This window comes from Prinia subflava, chromosome 14 (genome assembly GCF_021018805.1).
Source record: "Prinia subflava isolate CZ2003 ecotype Zambia chromosome 14, Cam_Psub_1.2, whole genome shotgun sequence".
NCBI lineage: Eukaryota > Metazoa > Chordata > Aves > Passeriformes > Cisticolidae > Prinia > Prinia subflava.
In genome coordinates this window covers 15621028-15641285 of record NC_086260.1, presented here as the reverse complement: position 1 = coordinate 15641285, position 20258 = coordinate 15621028, and the positions used below count along the sequence as shown (strand labels likewise).

The window sequence follows — 20258 nt, the reverse complement described above, 5'->3', positions numbered from 1 at the left end:
CACCTTTTCTAAAATTCAACACAATTTGGGGAAACATTTGGCTGCCTTGGGATGGTGTTTCCCCACAAGCAACCATCCCAGCAGCAGCCAGCAGAGCCCTCCATGGGGAGGGGACATGGCAGAAGGTCCCCACCAGCTGGGAGGGAACGGCTGTCCCCTTGCTGCTGAGCAGCCCCCAGGGAAGAAGCTCCTTGTGCCCCCAAAATCAAGTGGTCTGTGGTGCCTCTGTGCTGCCAGGGTGACAGGTCCTGCCAGTAGCACCCAGGGTCAGAGACTTGTCCCCCACACTGCTTAATTTTCAAGCCAATTAAAGGGGGCTCTTTATTTCTGCTGGCATCTAGCAAGGATTCTGGGGCCAGCCCTGCTTCTGAAGGGTGCCTTGGGGGCTGAAGGCCCAGTTTCTCAAACATATTTATTGGTTCCCCAATGTCTTTATGCCCAGCGCCATTTGCTATACCATCCCCTGCCTGCAGCACACCCTCTCATCTGCCTTTGTTAGCACAGACAAGTTGCTGATGTGCCAATGAATTGGGGGACACAGGGTGGCCCCCACCCTCTCCTCTGGTCTGGCTCCCATTGGTGCCCAGACTTTCTGTGTGCTCCTTGGGAGACAGTCTGGGGGGAAGCAGGAGCAGCAGCTGTGGAGCTGCCTGGATCTGACGCTGTGTTCCCCCTTGCCTGCAGGACGGCAGCAAGCCTTACCACCCGGAGCTGTCCCGCAGCCCCCAGAGCCTCAGCGACACCGGCTACTCCTCCGACGGCATCTCCAGCTCACAGAGCGAGATCACCGGCCTGGTGCAGCAGGAAGAGGAGAAGCTGAGCAGCACCGGGCTGGCCGGGCAGAGCCCCCCCAGCCCCTCCGAGCTCACCAAGCTGGAGAGCAGCATGCGGCCCCTCCTGGAAGGCCGGGGCGCACCCACAGAGTCCCCTGAGCGCAGCAAGAGCCGCACTGAGCCGCAGGAGGACCAGCGGCAACAGCAGCGGCCACGGTACCTCTCCATCACCCCTGAAGCCTTTGACTCAGATGAGGAGCTGGAGGACATCCTGGAGGAGGATGAGGAGTGGGAGAACCAGCGGGAGCGTCGGGAGAGTGCGGAGTCCTCAGATGAGTTTGGCAGCAAGCTGCGGCATGACTATGTGGAGGACAGCAGTGAGGGGGGCTTCTCCCCAGTGCCCCCCAGGACCAAGGGCCAGGAGGCAGAGGTGACCGATGAGGAGTTCATGCGGAGACAGATCCTGGAGATGAGTGCTGAGGAGGACAACCTCGAGGAGGAGGAGGAAGGCTATGGGCGCACCAAGTACAGCATCCCCAAAGCTGGGCAGAAGACCGAGGCGGAGAAGGGCAAAGAGCCAGCGTCGGCCAAGCGGCGCCTGCCACATGGTGCCAGCAGCATGTACACCGAGGAGAGCAAGGAGGTAGAGGCAGTGGAGGGTGATGACTTGAGCACGGCCCAGGGTGGGCTGCGGCGATTCAAGACCATCGAGCTGAACAGCACAACCGGCTATGGCCGGGAGATGGAAATCAGCCAGGAGCCAGATACCAGCGTGGACCGGGAGCCCGAGCTGGAGATGGAGAGCCTGACAGGCTCCCCCGAGGAGCGCTCACGGGGCGAGTACTCCTCCACCCTCCCAGCCACAACACCTAGCTACACCTCGGGCACCTCACCCACCTCCATCTCCTCGCTGGAGGAGGATAGCGACAGCAGCCCCAGCCGCCGGCAGCGGCTGGAGGAGGTGAAGCAGCAGAGGAAAGCTCGGCATCGCTCACACGGCCCCTTGCTGCCCACCATTGAGGATTCATCCGAGGAGGAGGAGATGCGGGAGGAAGAGGAGCTCCTGCGGGAGCAGGAGAAGATGCGGGAGGTGGAGCAGCAGCGAATCCGGAGCACAGCACGCAAGACCAAACGTGACAAGGAGGAGCTGAGGGCCCAGCGGAGGAGGGAGCGCTCCAAAACCCCCCCCAGCAATCTCTCCCCCATCGAAGATGCCTCCCCCACAGAGGAGCTGCGACAGGCAGCGGAGATGGAGGAGCTGCACCGCTCCTCCTGCTCCGAGTACTCGCCTTCCATTGACTCAGAAGCAGAGAGCTTTGATGCTGTGGCCTCCAAGCTGTACAAGTCTGGCAGCGAATACAACCTGCCCACTTTCATGTCACTGTACTCACCAACAGAGAAGGTGGAGAGTGGTGCCAGCCAGCCCATCAGCAAGCCCCTGAAAAGCGCCGAGGAAGCCTATGAGGAGATGATGAGGAAGGCAGAGATGATGCAGAAGCAGCAGGTCCAGCAGTCACAGCCTGCCTCTTTCTACAGCAGCACCTACCAGCAGAGTGGCTACCGCAGTACTGAGGGCCAGAACGGCTTTGACTACCAATACGGTGAGGAATACCGGTATGACGGCAGCCTCACGCGCCCCGCCCAGCCCGACTATGCCAGTACCCTGCCGAAGGCAGGAGCGGTGTACGAGGAGATCCTGCAGACCTCGCAGAGCATCTCCAGGATGCACCAGTCCTCTTCCTTTGACCTGGCCCTCAAGCAGGGTGAGAAAGTGAAGGGGCAGGAGGAGGCGTACCAGGAGAAGCGCTTCCTCAACGCCGAGAGCGCCTACGCTGACCTGTTGAAGCAGAACGGTGGCCCGCTCACCCCTGGCACAAGCCCCACACAGCTCTCTGCTCCTGTCTCCTTTGCCAGCTCCAACAGCAGCACTGGCAAGACTATTCCTGATGTCCGGGTCACTCAGCATTTTGCAAAAGAAGGACAAGACCTAGCCAAGCTCCAGAGTGCCCCAGCAGCACCCAGCTTAGCATCCAAGGCTACCACCACTCCTTATGCTTACAGCAAAGGCACCAGCACGGTGACAACAGCAGCAGGCAGCCCTGGGAGTGCACTGCAGAGCTACAGCTCACCAAGCCCAGAGGCCCCATCCATAGCTGAGAGAAGCTACACTCCATCAAAGAGCACTGTCAGCTATGGCTCACAGACCGAGGACACCACCAGAACCAGGACAGTGGAGATCAGTGTGCAGACAGCCAGGGAGAAGATCCCAGCTGCGAGTGACAGCAAGCCCACACTGCCCAAGACATACACCTTCTTCAAGAGCTCCAGCCCCCCGCTCTCACCCACCTCACCCACACAGAGTCCCACCCGCACCACAAAGGCCACAGCAGAGTTTTCCACGCAGACACAGAGCCCAGTCCTCTCCTATGAGGGTCCTTCTGCTGCTAGCCCGGACACCTCTTCCTCCATGGTGGCACAGGGGACGCAAACACCGCACCGGGCGGGCTCACCACGCCTGACCCGGCAGGCCTCCTCTCAGGACTCCCCCTTCATGGTGATCACACTGGCGGCCGATGCAGCCAGCCAAACCAAGCCAGTCAGCTCTGGGGCCCTGACATCTCCCACTTCGTCCCCCACCAGGCCAAGCCGGCAGCTGCTGGCACATGGTTACACGCAGACACGGGAGCCAGAGGAGCCAACAGGTGCCTACATCAGGGCACAGCCAGTGAAGGACCACGCCCAGAAAGCACCTGCCGTGACTTCAGCTGCTGACGGCATCACAGGGCTGTACAGCTGGGGAGCGCTCCCTGCAGAAAACATCTCCCTCTGCCGCATCTCCTCCATCCCCGGCACGTCCCGGGTGGAGCCAGGGCCCAAGGTGCCAAGCAGCAATGCCGTGGACTTACGGACCGCACTGAAGTCTGCCCCCATCATCATAACAGACCAAGGCATGGATCTCACGTCCTTGGCTACTGAGGCCAGGAAGTACTGCCTGACCCTGGACCACATCCCCAGCCGGCAGTCCACAGCCATCCAGCCCTTGATCATCAACCTCAATGCCCAGGAGCAGCCCCATGCCATCATTGCAGCAGCCAGCACTGCTGGCCTGGCCATCGCCTCTCCCATGATCCTCTCGCAGTCCAAGCAACCTGTGGTCTATGGAGACCCTTTCCAGAGCCGTGTGGATTTCGGGCAGGGGACCGGGAGCCCGGTGTGCTTGGCGCAGGTGAAGCAGGTGGAGCAGGGTGTCCAGACGGCCACTGTCAGAGCCAGTGGGGTGGCCAGTGGCAAGCCTGAGCCCACCGCTGCTCCCCAGACCAAATTTGCAAGGTACGGCATGCCAGGCCAGATGGTGAAGAAGGATGTGCTCCTCACACAGACCAGTGGGGCACAGAATGCCAGCGGTGTCCCTCAGTCCTTCCCACCAGAGCCAGGATCGGAGGTGTACCGGGCAGTGCCAGTAGAGCTGAAGAGCCAGAGCCCTCTCCTTGCCCTGGGTGGCAAGAAATCCCAGGTGATGATGGTGCAGATGGAGGAGGCAGCGACTGGCCCAGTGACCAAAGTGCTGAAGGAGGAGGTGCCAGCCAACGTCCTGGACCTCACTGGCGTGAAGCCGGAGAGCCAGGTGGCCTGCTGTGACATGGTCTACAAGTTCCCCTTCGGTGGCAGCTGCACGGGTGCTTTCAACCCTACCTCCAAGATGCCAGAGAAGAAAACCGGGGAGGCGGCAGTGATGCCTGGTCGGAAAGCTGGTGGACCAATGTATGGCAGCAGAGATCCAGAGCTGCCGGAAACCTTCCCTTACCGGGAGCAGCCGGCCCCAGCACCTGCGCTCTACGAGGAGCAGAAGTTTTACCCACCTAGCGCCTTCGGACGTCTCTACTCCTCCATGTCAGACACAAACCTCTCTGAAATCGGGATGAGCTACTACCACACAAAGGGAGATCAGCCCTTCCCTGCCGCAGCAGGTGATGCCGCTGTGGACCTCAGCACCATGAAGCACTCCTACAGCGTGGGCTTTGCTGAGGGGGGTTACCTCGGCCAAGGGCTACAATATGGCTCTTTTTCCGACCTCCGCCAACCAGGAGAGCTGTTGAACCACCCCTTCCCCATGCGGAGGTACAGCTCGGCCTCCAACATCTACTCAGACTACCGTTTCTCACACCGGGGGGACCTGGCCAGCTTCCAGGAGTCCAGCCTGGCCCACTACAGTGCCACCACGGCGCGTGAGATCAGCCGCATGTGTGCTGCCCTCAACTCCATGGACCAGTACGGGGGCCGGCATGCCAACGGCCCTGACGTGCTGCCTTATGGCCCCAGCAGCGGGCAGGGGGGCACAGGGGGGCTGGCAGCTCAGCAGCATGGCTCTGTACCCCCCAAACCCAGTGGGATGTACAACCCCACCTTCCCCGAGGGACGGCAGGGCTTCAGCAACCTGGCACAGTACAACGTTCCCGGTGTCCGCCTGGGCGCCATCCGGCAAATGCTTCCTTCCACTGCAACTGTGCGGGCGGCTGACGGCATGATCTACTCCACCATCAACACCCCCATCGCCTCCACGCTGCCCATCACCACCCAGCCAGCCTCCGTGCTGCGGCCCATGCTGCGTGGGCTGTATAGACCCTATGGCCCAGGCGGCGTGGCAGCAGTTCCACTGGCCAGCTTGGGCAGGCTGCCAGTTGTCACCCCCCGTGTCCCACTTGCAGCACAGGGTCTCTACCGCTTCCCGGCCCCAAGCCGGCCAGCCCCAGCTGCCTCAATGATGGAGACACCTGTCTACCTGGGGAAGCCCGTCGCCAGCACAGCACCAGCAGCAGTGGGAGCTGCTCCCGCTCCCAAAGCACCTGCTGCCCCCGCTGCACCTGCCAGTGGCTTGCAGAGAGCAGAGCCGCCACCAGCTGCCCCCAGTGCAGAGGCACCAGCAGCACCAGCAGCCCCCAAGGAGAGCGGACCAGTGGCCACGGCACCCAAGCCACCACTGGATGGAGCTCAGCGGGAGGAGCGGGAGCGGGAAGAGGAGCGTCAGCGCAAGCAGCAGGAGCACGTGCTGCAGCTGGAGCGGGAGCGCGTGGAGCTGGAGAAGCTGCGGCAGCTGCGGCTGCAGGAGGAGCTGGAGCGGGAGCGTGCAGAGCTGCAGCGGCACCGAGAGAAGGAGCAGATGCTGGTGCAGCGGGAGCTGCAGGAGTTGCAGTGCATCAAGCAGCAGGTGCTGCAGCAGCAGCAGGAGGAGCGGCATGCACAGCTGGCGCTGCAACGGGAGCAGCTCGCCCAGCAGCGCCTCCAGCTCGAGCACATCCACCAGCTCCAGCACCAGCTACAGCAGCAGCTGGAGGAGCAGAAGCGGCAGAAGACCATCTTCCCCGCTCCCATGGAGCCCACCGCCCGCCCACCCGAGGGGCCCGCTGAGGCGCCACGGGTGCTGCCGCACAATGGGCAGGCGTGGCCCCCACAGGGCCAGACACCCCCAGAGGGGCCCGCCGGTCCTCGCTACCCTGTGCCACAGCGGCCACTCAGCAGCTCGGCCTCGGACATGTCACTTCAAGTCGAGGAGTCCTGGGAGCCCGGCCGGGGCATCAAGAAGAGGAACTCAATGCCACGGCTGAGGGATGCCTATGAGAAGGAGACATTTGCGGCACGGAAGATGGCGGACAGCAGTGTGCAGACAGATGAGGAGGACGGTGAGGAGCGGTACATGCTGTCGCGGCGGCGCCGGACGCGGCGCAGCGCTGACTGCAGCGTGCAGACGGACGAGGAGGACAGCGGGGAGTGGGAGCAGCCCGTGCGCCGCCGGCGCTCCAGGGCCTCACGGCACTCTGAGGCCAGCACGGAGGGCAAGACGGACGGGGCAACCCGCACAGCCAGCGTGGGTATCCAGACCATCAGTGACTGCTCGGTGCAGACAGAGCCCGACCAGCTCCTCCGCGTCTCCCCCTCCATTCACATCACCACCCATGACCCCCGAGTGGAGATCGTGAAGTACATCTCAGCCCCAGAGAAGACGCAGCGGGGTGAGAGCCTGGCCTGCCAGACAGAACCAGAGCCAGCTCCCCAACCTGGTGTCGTGGTCCCCCAGCTGACAGTGCCCACCACCATCCCGCCCTACTCCACCAGCCTCCAAATAGTGAGCACAGGCCCCCTGGACCCCCACACTGTCCGGCAGCAGACCCTGGGCAAGTTTGAGAAGAAAAAGCCAGATCCCCTGGAAATCGGTTACCAGTCCCATCTGCCGGCCGAATCCCTCTCCCAGCTGGTGACCCGCCAGCCACCCCGCTCTCCCCAGGTCCTCTACTCACCCGTCTCCCCCTTGTCCCCCCATCGCCTCCTGGAGTCCTCCTTTGCCACCAGCGAGCGGCTGAACAAGGCCCACGTCCCCCCACAGAAGCACTTCACCACCGACTTAACTCAGCGCCAGCAGACGCTGCCGCGCCCCATCAAGACCATGCAGCGCTCCCTGTCCGACCCCAAGCCCATCAGCCCCACCTCTGAGGAGGCTGGCAAGGACAGGTTCTCTCTCTACCAACACCCTCTGCTTCCCAGCTCACAGGTACGTCACCACAGGGAACAACCTTCCCCTCAGGGAGCAGCCCTGGGAGGCACCTTGGGACATTTCAGTTTCATTAGCGCTGTGGCAATTAATATTTCAAAAGGCCAGCTCCCTGCGGCAGCTGATGGCAGCCAGCAGGCACAGACGTGCATGCCAATACCAGCAGCTGGAGGGAGGCCCTGGAGGTCTATCGGCTGTATGAGCCTGTCAGCAGGCAGGAGATGCTGCAGGTTGGCAGCATCAAGGCTGTCCCCTGCTCCAGATGGGTCCCCCTTCTTTCTCGAGGAGCCACCACAATGCACGGCTCCATTTAAGGTTGTGGTGGTTCTTGCTCACATCTTTACCTCCACACACCGAGGTTGCCTTGGGCAGTCAAGTAGATGTCCCAGGGCAATTCCTGGGACAGCAGCACCCACTGGCAGTCCTCCGAGTCCCTCTGCCAAGTGCCCACGGACAGAAAGCATTTCTTGCAGCAGAGTATGCACATGGCCAGCTCAGCGCTTGGCCGGCTGCCACCCCCGGTAATTACTCACGGAAAGCGCCCTGCCTGTTACTTCCATCCTATTTATTGCGTTTTTACATAAACGCTGCTTTCTCAGTGCATGGGGAACACGTGCACAGCAGGATGCCTCACCCCAGCCCCTAGGACATGGGAGGACCACTGCAGTGCTTGGGGTGGGATATGGGGGGGACACCCACCTGCCCCCCTGACCAGATGTCCTTTGGCTTTGCAGGTGGGGGGGCTGCAGTCAAGCTCACTGGCACGCAAGGTGAAGCGGACACTGCCCAGCCCACCACCTGAGGAGCCTCACGTCCCCCTGGCAAGCCCAGCTGCCTCTCAGCTCTACCTGAGCAGCCTGGCTCCTAAGGCCACCGCGCCTGTCACCAAGGCCAGCCTGCTGAAGGAGCTGGACCGCGACCTGAGGCTGGTGGAACACGAGGCCACCAAGCTGCGGAAGAAGCAGGCAGAGCTGGACGAGGAAGAGAAGGAGATCGATGCAAAGCTCAAGTACCTGGAGCTGGGCATTACCCAGCGCAAGGAGTCACTGCTGAAGGATCGGGTTGGTGGGCGGGACCACCCCTACCTGCGCTACCCCGGGGATCGCCGCGACTACCTGTCAGACAGCGAGCTGCACAGCCTGCGCCTCGCCGCCTACGACAGCGCCGGCCTGCGCCCTGCTGGGCAGTACCCCGACTACACCGCTGCCGCTGCCGCCGCCGCCGCCTCCTATGGCGCATACCCATACCCTGCCCCGCAGGGCCCCACTGCCTTCCCGCCACCACGCCTGCAGCACCCCCAGTACCCCACAGCCAGCACCTCACAGGATGGCTTGCCGGCAGCTCCACTGCCCACCTTCACCGCTCCTGGTGGGTTCTCAGCCCCTGGCACCACATACCCAGAGCTGGGCACCCCGGCCCAGCCAGGCTTCCAACCCCAACACCCCTACCAAGCCCCGAGCGCTTATGCTGGGGCAGCCACCGTGCCAGCGGCACAGCCCACCCTCTACCAGAGCCCGGCAGACGTAGCTGGCACGCACCAGAAGCCACGGCAGACCTCTCTGGCTGACCTAGAACAGAAGATCCCCACCAACTACGAGGTCATCGGTGCAGCCACCAGCTCTTCCGCCGTGCCTGACGTCACCTTCAGCACTGCACCGGCCAGCGGTGGCTACGAGCAGTACAAGGCGCCTGAGACCCGGCCGGCTGATAGAACCAGCACGGCACCAGGCCCCTCAGCCAGCTATTCTTCTGAGTCCCTCTACACCAGTCTGGAGCAGAACATCCCCCGTAACTATGTGATGATCGAGGACATCAGTGAGCTCACCAAGGAGAGTCCAGCAGTGGATGGGCAGAAAGCAGAGCCGGTGGGCATGAGCACCGATAGCCGCCACAGCAGAGAGAAGAGTGATCTAGGGGACACTGAGGGCTCCAGCCGTCCCTGCTGCTACACCAAAGCCGAGGAGGAGTCTGAGGAGGACATCTATGATCACCATGGCCCCGACCACCGTGGGAAGAACAGCTACTACCGGGGCACAGAAAGCAATGGCAGGGTGTCAGGAAGCTCCACCAGCTCGAGCTACTACTATGGGGACAGTGAGTACCGGCACTCCTCACGGATGGACAAGCACAGCTCTGGCACACCACTACCGAAGCATTCATCCAAGAACCTGGCACCCGCCGTCATCTCCTCCAAGCGCAGCAAGCACAGGAAGCAGGGCATGGAGCAGAAGATCTCCAAGTTCTCCCCCATTGAAGAAGCCAAAGATGTGGAGTCAGACCTGGCCTCCTACTCAACAACCACCTCGATTGGCAGCAGCAACGTGGCCTCCAGGGCCAAGAAGCTGCAGGATGAGATCACCTACGGCCTGAAGAAGAACGTCTACGAGCAGCAGAAGTACTACGGTGTTTCCAGCCGGGATCTGGTGGATGAGGAGGAGAGGGTCTACTCTTCCAGCAGCAGAACCCGCTCCTCTGGCTATGGGGTGGAAAAGTCCTCCAGCCGGGAGATGGGTGGCCGGAGCAAGTCGTATGAGCGGGAGAGCATGGAGCGCTCCCAGAAAGTCAGCTCCAAGCCCTCATCCCTCAGCATGAGCCAGAGCCGTGGGCGGGCACCCATGCGCTCGCAGCACTCGGAGGAGGAGAGCCCCGTCAGCCCCGTGGGGAAGTCAATGGGGGGGTCACGCACTGTGGGAGGGCCAGGCCCCCAGTCAGCGGGGGATCCCTGCTCCCAGTTCTGCTCCAGCCACTCGTTGCCTGATGTGCAAAAGCACATCAAAGACGTGCCAAGGAGTCACTCGTACAAGCACGAGGAGGGCTACGGCATGGATGATGCCCATTGCGTTGTCTCGGACAGCGAAGGTAACAGCTCCCCATGGTGACCACCCCAGAGCATGGCACTTCCCCCGGGCATGCCCGTCCGCTCGTACGCAGAGACACTCTCACCGCCTCAGTTTGCTTGACACGTGCCTTCCTCCCCCTGCCCTGGGTGTTCGGTGTTAGCCGGTCCCACACGGTGCCCTGCTGCGCCGCGTCCCGTCCCCACCGGCACGTGCTGTCCCCCGCGCGCGTGCCTGCTGCTTGCCCCTCCCACTTCATTGCATGGCTTCTGCCCGCGCAGCCTCGAGCGAAAGATTGACTGTGGTTTGTTTTTGGTTTCCGAAGCCTATCATTTGGGTCAGGAGGAGACAGACTGGTTTGATAAGCCCAGGGAGGCGCGGGCAGAGAGGGTCAGGCACTACGGTGGCCACTCTTCCTCGCAGAAGAGACCCCCAGTTAAGCACACCTACCACGATTATGACGAGCCCCCCGATGAAGACCCATGGCAGCACGACGACTACCCCCAGCACCGCGAGCACCGGCACCACAGGGAGTACGATCGCCACGCTGGCTCCTCCCGGCACGCCAGCGACGAGCCGCCACGCCGCTCATCAAAGCAGCACCCACGAGAATCTGGCCGCCATGAGCCCCGTGGCCATGGGCCTTCAGCCGGCCCCAAGAAGGCGCAGCAGCCCGAGTCCCGCACGCCTTACGGCCCCAGCTCCGCCGATTATGCCCCATCATCCCGCCCTGCTGCTCACCACCATGGCACTGAGACCCCCAAGGCACAGAAACCCTCCCAGCCGCATGGGTCGGCCGCACCAGCGCCGAAGGCGGAGCCCCTCACACACCCACAGCAGCCAGCGGCCAGGCAGCAGCAGGCAGGGCAGCCGGCAGCGCGGCAGCAGCCAGCGGCACGCCAGGCTGCCCAGCCAGCGAGCTCGGCACAGCCTGAGACCAGGGGCAGGACACAGGGACCCCCCTCAGCCCGGCCAACGCAGCAGCAGCCAGGGCCAGCCCAGGCAGCAGGGAAGGCACCAGCCACGCTCCACGCGCAGCCGGGCGGACACCCAGCACCGGCGGTAAGTACGGGCTTAGCTGTCCAGGCTGCATCCTGACCCCACAGCTCTGCCTGGAATCGCCACAGCTGACTGTGGCCAGGGGCTGGCAGAGGAAAGGCTGGGAATGGGAGACACGGAGTAAAGTGTATCCCACTCAGAGGCCCACTACAGACACCCCCTGGGTGCTGTGGAAGCTGCCGTCCCCTCGAGGGGACCCAGGAGGGGACATGACTATGTCCTGGATCCCTTGCTGCCTCTTTTGGGGTTTTGGAGCAGTGTTTGGGGGTTTCGGTGTCACTTCCCATCCTGGGCCACTCCCAGCAGATGCTCTACTGGGAGTGTGAGCCCTGAGAGCTGTTTTCCTCTTTCCAGACAAAAGTGGAGCCAACAGACACATCCAAACCTGCAGCAAAAGTGCCACAGCAGCCAGGGAGAGCGCCAACAGCACAGCCCCTGGGAGCAGCAGGTCGGTGAGCCCCAGTGGCACTGTGCCATCTGTCCCCCATTGTGCCAACTGCCTGGCACCCCAAAGCTCAGCTGAGCTTCCCCAGCCGGGCCTGTCCCCTGCTAACAGTGGCTTCATTTGTCCCTCAGCAGACAGCAAGGCTGGTCCAAGGGCGGCCGGGCCACGTGGTCCCACGGGCATGGCCACGGGGCAGCCTGGCGGGGAAGGAGAGAGCGTCTTCTCTAAAATCCTGCCAGGGGGGGCAGCAGAACAAGCAGGCAAACTGACTGAAGGTGAGGGCTGCTCCCGGGATGGGGACAGGGTGGTGATGCTCTTCTGCACCAAGATGGAGTCAGGCACCTTGGGAATGGCTGGGTGCAGCCCGTGGGAGGCAGTGCTCACAGTTTGGGGCCCAGGAAGATTAGGGGCCAGGGTCACTATGCCATACTGACACCTGTCCTGGCTTCCCCACAGCGGTGTCAGCTTTCGGCAAGAAGTTCACTTCATTCTGGTGAGAGAACGGCACAAGGTGAGTGCAGCCAGCACCGGGCACTGTGCCGTGGGCTCTCCCTGCCCCAGCCATGCCTGATGCCCTCCTCCTCCCTTCCACTGCAGGAGTTTGGGAAGTGAGTGGAGATTTGAGTCGTTGCAGTGGAAAAACCTATGAAGAAGCCAATGAATTCAGCACGCGGCGCCAGACTCTGAGTATAACGGTGAGTGTACAGGTCACACCTGCACACGAGTCCCCTCCACCATGCTGTCTCTGAGGTTACAAGCGGCACCACTGTCCCTCAAGCACCTGCTGAACCCTGCCTTGCCAAACTTCCAGCCCCCAGGCTGGGAAAGATGCACGGACCCATCCCATTTGTGATGGGCCACTCATCCCCATCTTCATCCACCTTCATTCAGGTGCTGGCCTCAAGCCATGGTGTGAAGGCTTGGCCTAGTTCCACAGTCTCGGCAGTGCTGGTGCAGACCCTGGGTTTCCAGGGAAGGTTTGGGCTGTCCAGGCTCTGCTCCGGGAGCCCGTCCAGCGCGGGGGCGGGCGGAGGCGGCGGCAGCTGCTCCGCCGGCAGTACCTCTTGGCTCTCTGGGGCTCTTTAGCTCGGGCCAGCGCTGCCGCTCGGCGGGGTCCCTTCCGCGGGGAGGGGCTGCTCGGACTGACGCCTTTCTCTCTCTCTCTCTCTCTCTCTCTGTCTCTCGCAAGCTTTTGAAAGCAGGGCGATCCCTGGATGCAGGACCAAACGGCGGCCTAGCAGGGGCCCGGCGGATGCCCCGGGGCGGGTGCCCCCCACGCCTGGCGAGCAGCTCCGGCGCGGCACACGGCGAGCCCCGGCAGCTGCCCAGAGGGGATGGGCCTGGTCCGGACCGTCGGGTCAGGCCCCGTAGGTGGGCTGCGGCCCTTTCTCAAGATTATACGCAGAGTTGCTCCCTCTGAACCCCAGCTCTGGCCTCTTCATAGGTTTTTCCCCCCGCGAGCCGAGGGCTGGGCGCCGTGGGCGCCGCTCCTCCTTCCCGACCCCACCCGCCCCACGGGGGCCGTCCCCACGCCCCCTGCACTGCGGCCACCCCGGCCCCGCCGGGGAGCCCCGGAGCGCGTCAGCTAGGACCTAACACTGTTTCACTACCGAAATACGAGGCCATAGGACTCTGACAGGCGGCGCGGCCGGCTGGGCGCGTGTCCCGAAGCCATTGGAAGCATTGAAAGGGCCGCGCTCGCCCTCGCCACGCAGCCAGCGCGCCTGCCGCCGGGCACCCCTTTTCTTTCGAGAACAGCCTTAATCATCCCACTTTGATTTCTGTGATACCTCATCCGCACCGGGGGGTGGGGGGGGGGGCACGAGGCGTCGTCAGGGGGGGTCCTTTTTTCTCAGTTTCTTTGGGTTCACTTTCTTTTGGTTTCGGGGTTTTATTTTTCTAAAGTTTATACCAAATCCTCTTCCCTCTTTGCTTTGTGCGATGAGTTAGCACACGGGCTGTCGTCTGTAGAAGCAATAGAGTGCAGGAGGCTACAAAAGAGCACAAATCCCGTGGAACAAGATCAGGAGAGCTTTGCCTCCGGCAGTATCCTTCCTTTTACTGTGCAATCCAAGTCCTTCTCAAGCCATTTTGCGGGGACGGCCGGCGCAGCGGCCGGCGGCCAAAGCCCACTCGCCCTGCCAGGAGGGGATTCCCAGGGGGGGAGGCAGCCCGAGGAGGGGGCTTGCCCGCGCCCCGCCGCCTCCCCGTGCTGGCAGCGCCCCGCCGACACCCCCACGGCGGGGGGCAGCCGCCCGCTCACCCGCCTGATGTTCTATGCAACGAAATAACACGACTCCAGAACAAGACCTGTGAATAGCTAATCAGTTCAATGTCGCGCCTAAGGGTTCCATCGCAAAGCGTGCCGCCGAGCGACCCGAGAACTATTCTGTACCGACCACCCGTGCATATGAATTCGTGGCATGTTCGACCCACGGAGGGCCACTTTGCCAAAGGGCAGCCCTAGCGCCCGTGACCGTCTGTCCCGTCGTAGAGCATGGCTTGCTACTTCTCTGCACGGTTCCACCCGCCTTTCAGTGCTTGCTGTTCTTTGCCTGGACTTTTCTTATTTTCTTCTCCATCAGTCCATCGCTGTACTGAAAGCTCTTAGCAGATTTATGCACTTGTGATCGAGGACCCGGCTGCCGCGGGAAGCCCACGCTTTGTGGCAGATCCCTCGCCGGGAGCTCTGCCGGTGCCCAAGGCTGGGGGTAGGCCGGCGGCTGTGGGACGGGGATGCCGGGGACAACCGCAGGGAGGAGAGCCCCGGCCCCGCGCACAGCCACCGCCTCTCCCCGCCGATGACAAGTGCAGAGGCCGGGGTGCCTCCCGCCGGCCGCCGGCCCCGCCGCTCCTCGCGCTGTAAATACTTGTACAGTGTGTAAATCGCACGCGGGACCGAGACCCCGCCGGGGCCAACCTCGCCGCCCGAGCACATCCGCCACCTTGCCTTGGTGCCTGCCAGGACCGGGGGCACGCAGCCCCCTCCCCGCCGGGCCAGGCCCCCGGCCCGAGTTGTGGCAATCTGCTGGATGGGCGGGGGGCCGGGGGGCTGCAAAGACCGAGGGCCGAGCGCGGCTGGGTGCCGTTTCCAGCGGTGAGTGCGATGCCGGGTGCGCTTCCTCTGAACATTGTGACGGTGTGCGTGTCTGCTGTGCTCTGTGCCACCCGTAGTGACCCCCGTACCGTGCCGTACCGTGCCGTACCGTGCCGTACCACCCCTGCCGCTGTGTCGTGACTCCCTCCCAGAAGCTGCCCCCTCACCAGGTGTTTCTGTGGGAACAGAATAAAAGGACTTGACACAAACCACGGACTGGCCCCGATTCTTGCCTGCTTGAGGTGTGGGGGCGAGGGATCGGGACCCCTGCCATGGTGGGGGTGGCTGGAATGGGTCCAGTTGTCACCAAGCACTATTGAGCTCTGCCACTCACGCCCGCGCTGGTGGGATAGGGGGTTCCTGTGGGCATCAACGACCCATCTCACCTGCCTGACCAGGCTGCTCAGTCCCATGGGCCCTCAATGGCCCGATCCCCCCCGGCCAGGCTGCTGGGCTGGGGATCCCTGTGCCCCTCAATGGCCCGATTCCCCAGGTCCTGTGCATGGAGCCCCTGTTCTGCAGCCACCTGGTGGGTAAACCACCCCGGCGCGATCCAGATGCTGCGGGGCCGCGGTCTGTCCCCCGGCTGCGGCCTCAGAGGGGCCCGAGGGTGATCCGGTGGCTGGGGGCGGCCGCCGGGACACGACGGGGGCGCGGGAACCCCGGTGCCTGCGGCTGCAGTGCCGCCCGTGCCCACCGGGGGGCGCATTAAAGCGGGAGGCGGCCCGAGCGCCGCAGCCAATGGGAGGTGCCAGAGCCGGCGGCCCCGCCCCATCCCGGAAGTGCCGGTGCTGGCCCCGCCCCCGCCGCGAGGACATGGAGCCGTCGGTGAGCGGCTGGGGCGGGAGTGACGTCAGAGCTCCGGGACCCCCCCACCCCCCCGGTCCCGCTGCCCCCTCCCTGTCCCTCCCTGTCCCTCCCTCGGGAATCCCGTCCCGCACTGCCCCCCCGCCCCGCCAACCCGGCACACCCGACCCCTCTGCTCCGCTGACTCTCCGGCTCGGCAACACGCCGGGAACTGCCCGGTTACCCTTCTAATCCCCCAGAGACCCCAAGTGCTGCAGCACCCTCCTAGGAGCCCCTTGCACCCCAGGACCTGCACCCAGTATCCTGGTACCCACTGGTACCCCAGCAACTGCCCCAGTACCCTCCCGATCCCGGCTATGTACCCCAGGATGGGCTCTTCAGTGCCCTCCTGGTCCCTGGCGCCCCAGTAGTGCCCTGGCTCTGCACCCCCAGTACTGCCTCAGTGCTGCACTAACCCCTCTGCTCTCCTGCCCCCAGGTACTCCAGCTCTTTACCCGCAAGCGCTGCCCCCAGTACCCCCCTAATTACCCCCCCATCTATGCTGGTGCCCCAGTGAGTGCCCCTGTGCCCCACCTCAGCCACCCCGGCGTGTCCCGCAGGTACAGCCACGTGCAGAGGAGCTGTCGGAGCTGTACCGAGAGCTGAGCCAGCGACCGGGGCTCAGCACTGCCTGCCTCGGCCCCGACCTCACCACCCAGTATGGGGGGAAGTACTGCAGCCTCTACACAGGTAAGGGGGTGGGGAAGACTGGTGGGGGCAGGTGGGGGCAGAAGGGTCGGGGCAGTCCCTGCCTACCTGGTGGGGATGCAGCTGATGTCCTCACCCTGCTCCCTGCAGAGTGGTCGCAGCGGGACCTGGCAAGGGCTGAGAACATCAAGTTCTGCCGTCAGTACCTGATGTTCCACGATGGAGCCTCCATTGTCTACTCGGGGCCCACTGGCACCTGCTCTGAGATCAAGGACGAGTAAGTCCCATCCTGCTCCCCACACAGGATCCCTCGGGGTAGCGGTAAGTGGGGGCTGATGGGCACTCACCCCGTCACCCACAGGCTGCTGAGCCGTGAGTCCCCTAGCGGGATGCTGAAGGCTGTCCTGCGCAAGGTCCCTGGCAAGGAGAAGCAGAAGGAGAAGGAGAAGGACAAGCAGTTCCTGGAAGTGAGAAGGGGTCTGGGGGGAAATGGATATTCACTGGGGCTCAGGGCTGGAATCACACTGTGTCTCGGGACCGGCCTGGCATTTCTGCCCCCAGGTCTGGGATCAGAACCAGAAGGTGAAGAGCATCGACCTGACAGCGCTGGACAAGCATGGCAGCGTCTATGATGATGGTGAGGGGCTGGGGGATGCCAGGCAATGTGGGGTTTCAGGGGACAGGGTGGCCAGTGCTGACCTGCCCCTGCAGACCAGTTTGGCTGCCTTGCCTGGTCTCACTCGGAGACCCACCTGCTTTATGTGGCGGAGAAGAAGCGTCCCAAGGCTGAGTCCTTCTTCCAGAGCAAAGTCCCCGAGTTGGGCACCTCTGACGAAGACACGGGGCACCCCAAGAAGGAGGATGCACCCATCAAGGTGGGGTCTCCCCACCCTGGGTCAGCTGGGGGCTGGCTGTGAGGCTGTGGAGCTGACCAGGCTGTGCCACAGGGTGAGCAGTTCGTGTACTATGAGGACTGGGGGGAGACGCTGAGCACCCGCAGTGTGCCCGTCCTCTGCGTCCTGGACATCGAGGGCAACAGCATCTCAGTGCTGGAGGGCATCCCAGAGCACCTCTCTCCCGGCCAGGTCAGGATGGGGGGCTGCAGGGAACCAGAGAAGGGAGGTTTCAGGTGCCAGCAGCATTCTGAGCTGTTTATCTCCCCTCTCCCCACAGGCTTTCTGGTCGCCTGAGGACACTGGCGTGGTGTTCGTGGGCTGGTGGCACGACCCCTTCCGCCTGGGGCTGCGGTACTGCACGAACCGCCGGTGAGTCCCCCACAGGGCACCCCACAGCCCAGCCCTGCTGGTAGGACCCTGCAGGGCACCCACCCCACAGCCTGGCCCCCAGCCCCACTCTGACACCCCTCTGTCCTGGCAGGTCAGCGCTCTTCTACGTGGACCTGACGGGTGGGAGATGCAGTAAGCAGCTCACGCCCCAATGCTGCCGGTGCCCTGGCTCCCCTGCAGCCCCTCACCATCCCCTCATGCCCATGCAGAGCTGCTCTCTGAGGACACCAGGGCCGTGTGGTCACCGCGACTCAGCCCCGATGGCTGCCGCATCGTCTACCTGGAGAACAATGTCCTGGGCCCCCACCAGCAGTGCAGCCAGCTCCGCATGGTGAGCAGCACCGGGGGGAACACTGGCAGGCACCAGGGAGGTGCCAGGGTGCCCGTGCTAGGGTGGGGCTGGTAGGAGGGCAGTGGTGTCCCCCTCCTTGGGCTGCAGTGTGGGGACAGGCAGGCAGAGACCCTGCAAAACTTGTCCTGTGCCATGTTTCCTGCAGTACGACTGGTACACCAAACACACCAGCACAGTGTTGGAGGCTGTGCCACGGCAAGCATGGGGTGAGTACAGCTCTGGGGGTGTTGGGGGGGACTCAGGGGGATGCTGAGTGCCACCACTCTCATCACAGGTGCCTTCCCGGGAATCTACTGCGGTGCACTGCCAGGGATGTGCTGGGCGGCCGACAGCCGCAGGATCCTGCTGGACACAGCCCAGCGCAGCCAGCAGGTGAGGGGGTGGTGGGGGACACAAGGGGGCCCTGGCTGGGTCAGGGCTCCACTGACTCTGCCCTCATGCCCCTAGGATGTGTTCGTGGTGGACACAGCAACAGGCACCACAACTTGTCTGACAGCTGGTGAGTGGCAGGCCAGTGGGGCCATCCTGGTGCCAGGGGTGGGGAGAGGGTCACACCTGCAGGTCTGACCCCCTCCTCCCCAGATTCCCCCAAGGGAAGCTGGTCTGTCCTCACCATCGACCGAGACCTCTTGGTGGCCAGGTTCTCCACCCCTAGCTGCCCTCCCATGTTGGTAAAGTCACATCCCCAGTGCGAACCAGCCCCTTGGCATGGGCACTGACCCCTCTCCCCTGTGCCCACCAGCCCCTTGGCACAGGCACTGACCCCTCTCCCTGTGCAGAAAGTGGCTGTCCTGCCCGCCGCCGGCCATGAGGCACAGATACAGTGGATCTGCCTGCAGGACGCACCCCCCGTGCCCGGCATCACCTGGAGCATCCGCACCCTGCAGCCCCCACCAGAGCAGGAGAATCTCCAGTACAGTGAGTGCCCAAGATGGGGTCAGGCTGTGCTCCACCATCCTCACTGCTTCCTGACAACCCCCTCCCTGCTTCCACAGCTGGCCTGGACTTTGATGTCATTCTCATGCGCCCAAGTGAGGGTCCCACTGCCCAGAAGCCCCCCTTGGTCGTGATGCCCCATGGTAAGAGCTTGTCCCCACCTCACTCTACCGCAGCCAAGCAGTGTCACCTCTCAGTTTGCTTTTGCCGTTTGCAGGGGGTCCTCACTCCGTCTTCACAGCCGGGTGGATGCTGAGCCCGGCAGTGCTGTGCCGTGCAGGCTTTGCCGTGCTGCTGGGTGAGTGACACAAGGGCTCCAGGTGACCAGCACCCATGGAGGGGCCAGGGGCTGGGGCATGAAGGAGGAAGGGCTCTGACGCTGCTCCCCACAGTGAATTACCGCGGCTCGCTGGGCTTTGGCCAGGACGGCGTGGCCTCCCTGCCAGGCAACGTGGGCACACAGGACGTACGTGATGTGCAGGTAAGGCTTGGCACATAGTGCTGGGTAGCACAGCACCCTGTGCTCCTGCGGGTGCCCTGAGTAGGGAAAGTGGGGCTGCCTGCTCAGTAGGTGTTCCCCATGGCGGCAGTTCTGCGTGGAGCGGGTGCTGCAGGAGGAGGCGCTGGATGCCAGCCGTGTGGCACTGGTCGGCGGCTCGCATGGGGGCTTCCTGGCGTGCCACCTCATCGGGCAGTTCCCTGACACCTACCACGCCTGCGTGCTCCGCAACCCCGTGGTGAACATTGCCTCCATGGTGGCCACCACCGACATCCCAGACTGGTGAGTGAGTACTCCTGCCCCCAGCCTCCCAAGGTCCTTGTCATCCCGGCCACACGTGTCCCCAACTCTCTTGCCCGCAGGTGCCTGACAGAGACAGGGCTGCCCTACAAACCTGATGCCCTGCCAGACCCAGCCCAGTGGACAGAGATGCTGCACAAGTCACCCATACGCTATGCTGACCGGGTATGTCACTGTCCCTGTCCGTGTCCCCAATAGCAGTGCCAGTGCTGAGGTTGTGCTGCTCCTACAGGTCCGTGCACCCGTACTGCTGATGCTGGGGGAGGATGACCGGCGTGTGCCCCCCAAGCAGGGTCTGGAGTTTTACCGTGCCCTCAAGGCCCGGGGGGTGCCCACACGGTGAGTGTGGTGCTGGGAGCTAGGGGCTGGAGCTGTGCAGACACAGCACTAATCCCCATTTCCCCTCCAGGGTGCTCTGGTACCCAGGGAACGGCCACGCGCTGGCTGGCATCGAAGCCGAAGGTGATGGCTTCATGAACACGGCGCTATGGCTGCTCAAGCACTTGCAGTGCTGAGGGTGCTGACCCCTGCTGCCGACCCCCAATAAACGATACAGTTCAGTGTCTCCAGTGGTGGTGCTGGTTCTGGTGTCATCTCCACTCCTGGTGCCCAGTGGACCTTTCACCTGCCCGGTTG

General features: G+C 63.5%; 3 protein-coding genes across 4 annotated transcripts in view; 2 read left to right on the top strand and 1 right to left on the bottom strand.

Moving 5' to 3' along the window:
* Positions 1 to 13456, top strand: part of BSN (bassoon presynaptic cytomatrix protein) — an 87192-nt gene extending 73736 nt beyond the window's left edge. Inside the window, exons 5-12 of one of the 2 annotated variants that reach the window (XM_063411325.1) lie at positions 685 to 7317; positions 8052 to 10176; positions 10480 to 11216; positions 11568 to 11661; positions 11793 to 11933; positions 12115 to 12169; positions 12256 to 12353; positions 12848 to 13456. In XM_063411325.1, coding sequence (XP_063267395.1) covers positions 685 to 7317; positions 8052 to 10176; positions 10480 to 11216; positions 11568 to 11661; positions 11793 to 11933; positions 12115 to 12155 — 9771 coding nt within the window. In that variant the 3' untranslated portion in view covers positions 12156 to 12169; positions 12256 to 12353; positions 12848 to 13456. Of the gene's footprint in view, positions 1 to 684; positions 7318 to 8051; positions 10177 to 10479; positions 11217 to 11567; positions 11662 to 11789; positions 11934 to 12114; positions 12170 to 12255; positions 12354 to 12847 lie in introns of both variants that reach the window. The other variant, XM_063411324.1, reaches the window with a different exon arrangement.
* Positions 13457 to 13520: 64 nt separating this feature from the next.
* Positions 13521 to 16496, bottom strand: LOC134557894 (uncharacterized). The gene is made up of 2 exons (XM_063411166.1): positions 16358 to 16496; positions 13521 to 14931 (listed from the first exon to the last, which is right to left on the bottom strand). Exons 1-2 carry the CDS (start codon positions 16434 to 16436, stop codon positions 14240 to 14242), a joined length of 771 nt encoding a protein of 256 aa, XP_063267236.1. The 5' UTR covers positions 16437 to 16496; the 3' UTR covers positions 13521 to 14239.
* LOC134557892 (acylamino-acid-releasing enzyme-like) lies at positions 15300 to 20191 on the top strand. Its single transcript, XM_063411163.1, has 22 exons — positions 15300 to 15583; positions 16162 to 16291; positions 16400 to 16526; positions 16611 to 16716; positions 16811 to 16886; positions 16961 to 17124; positions 17197 to 17334; positions 17423 to 17514; positions 17627 to 17667; positions 17745 to 17866; positions 18033 to 18093; positions 18162 to 18259; positions 18335 to 18386; positions 18470 to 18558; positions 18667 to 18805; positions 18883 to 18966; positions 19041 to 19121; positions 19216 to 19304; positions 19414 to 19604; positions 19685 to 19787; positions 19855 to 19961; positions 20032 to 20191. The coding sequence occupies exons 1-22, from the start codon at positions 15497 to 15499 to the stop codon at positions 20135 to 20137; spliced, it is 2283 nt and encodes a 760-aa protein (XP_063267233.1). The 5' UTR covers positions 15300 to 15496; the 3' UTR covers positions 20138 to 20191.
* The last annotated feature ends 67 nt before the right edge of the window (positions 20192 to 20258 follow it).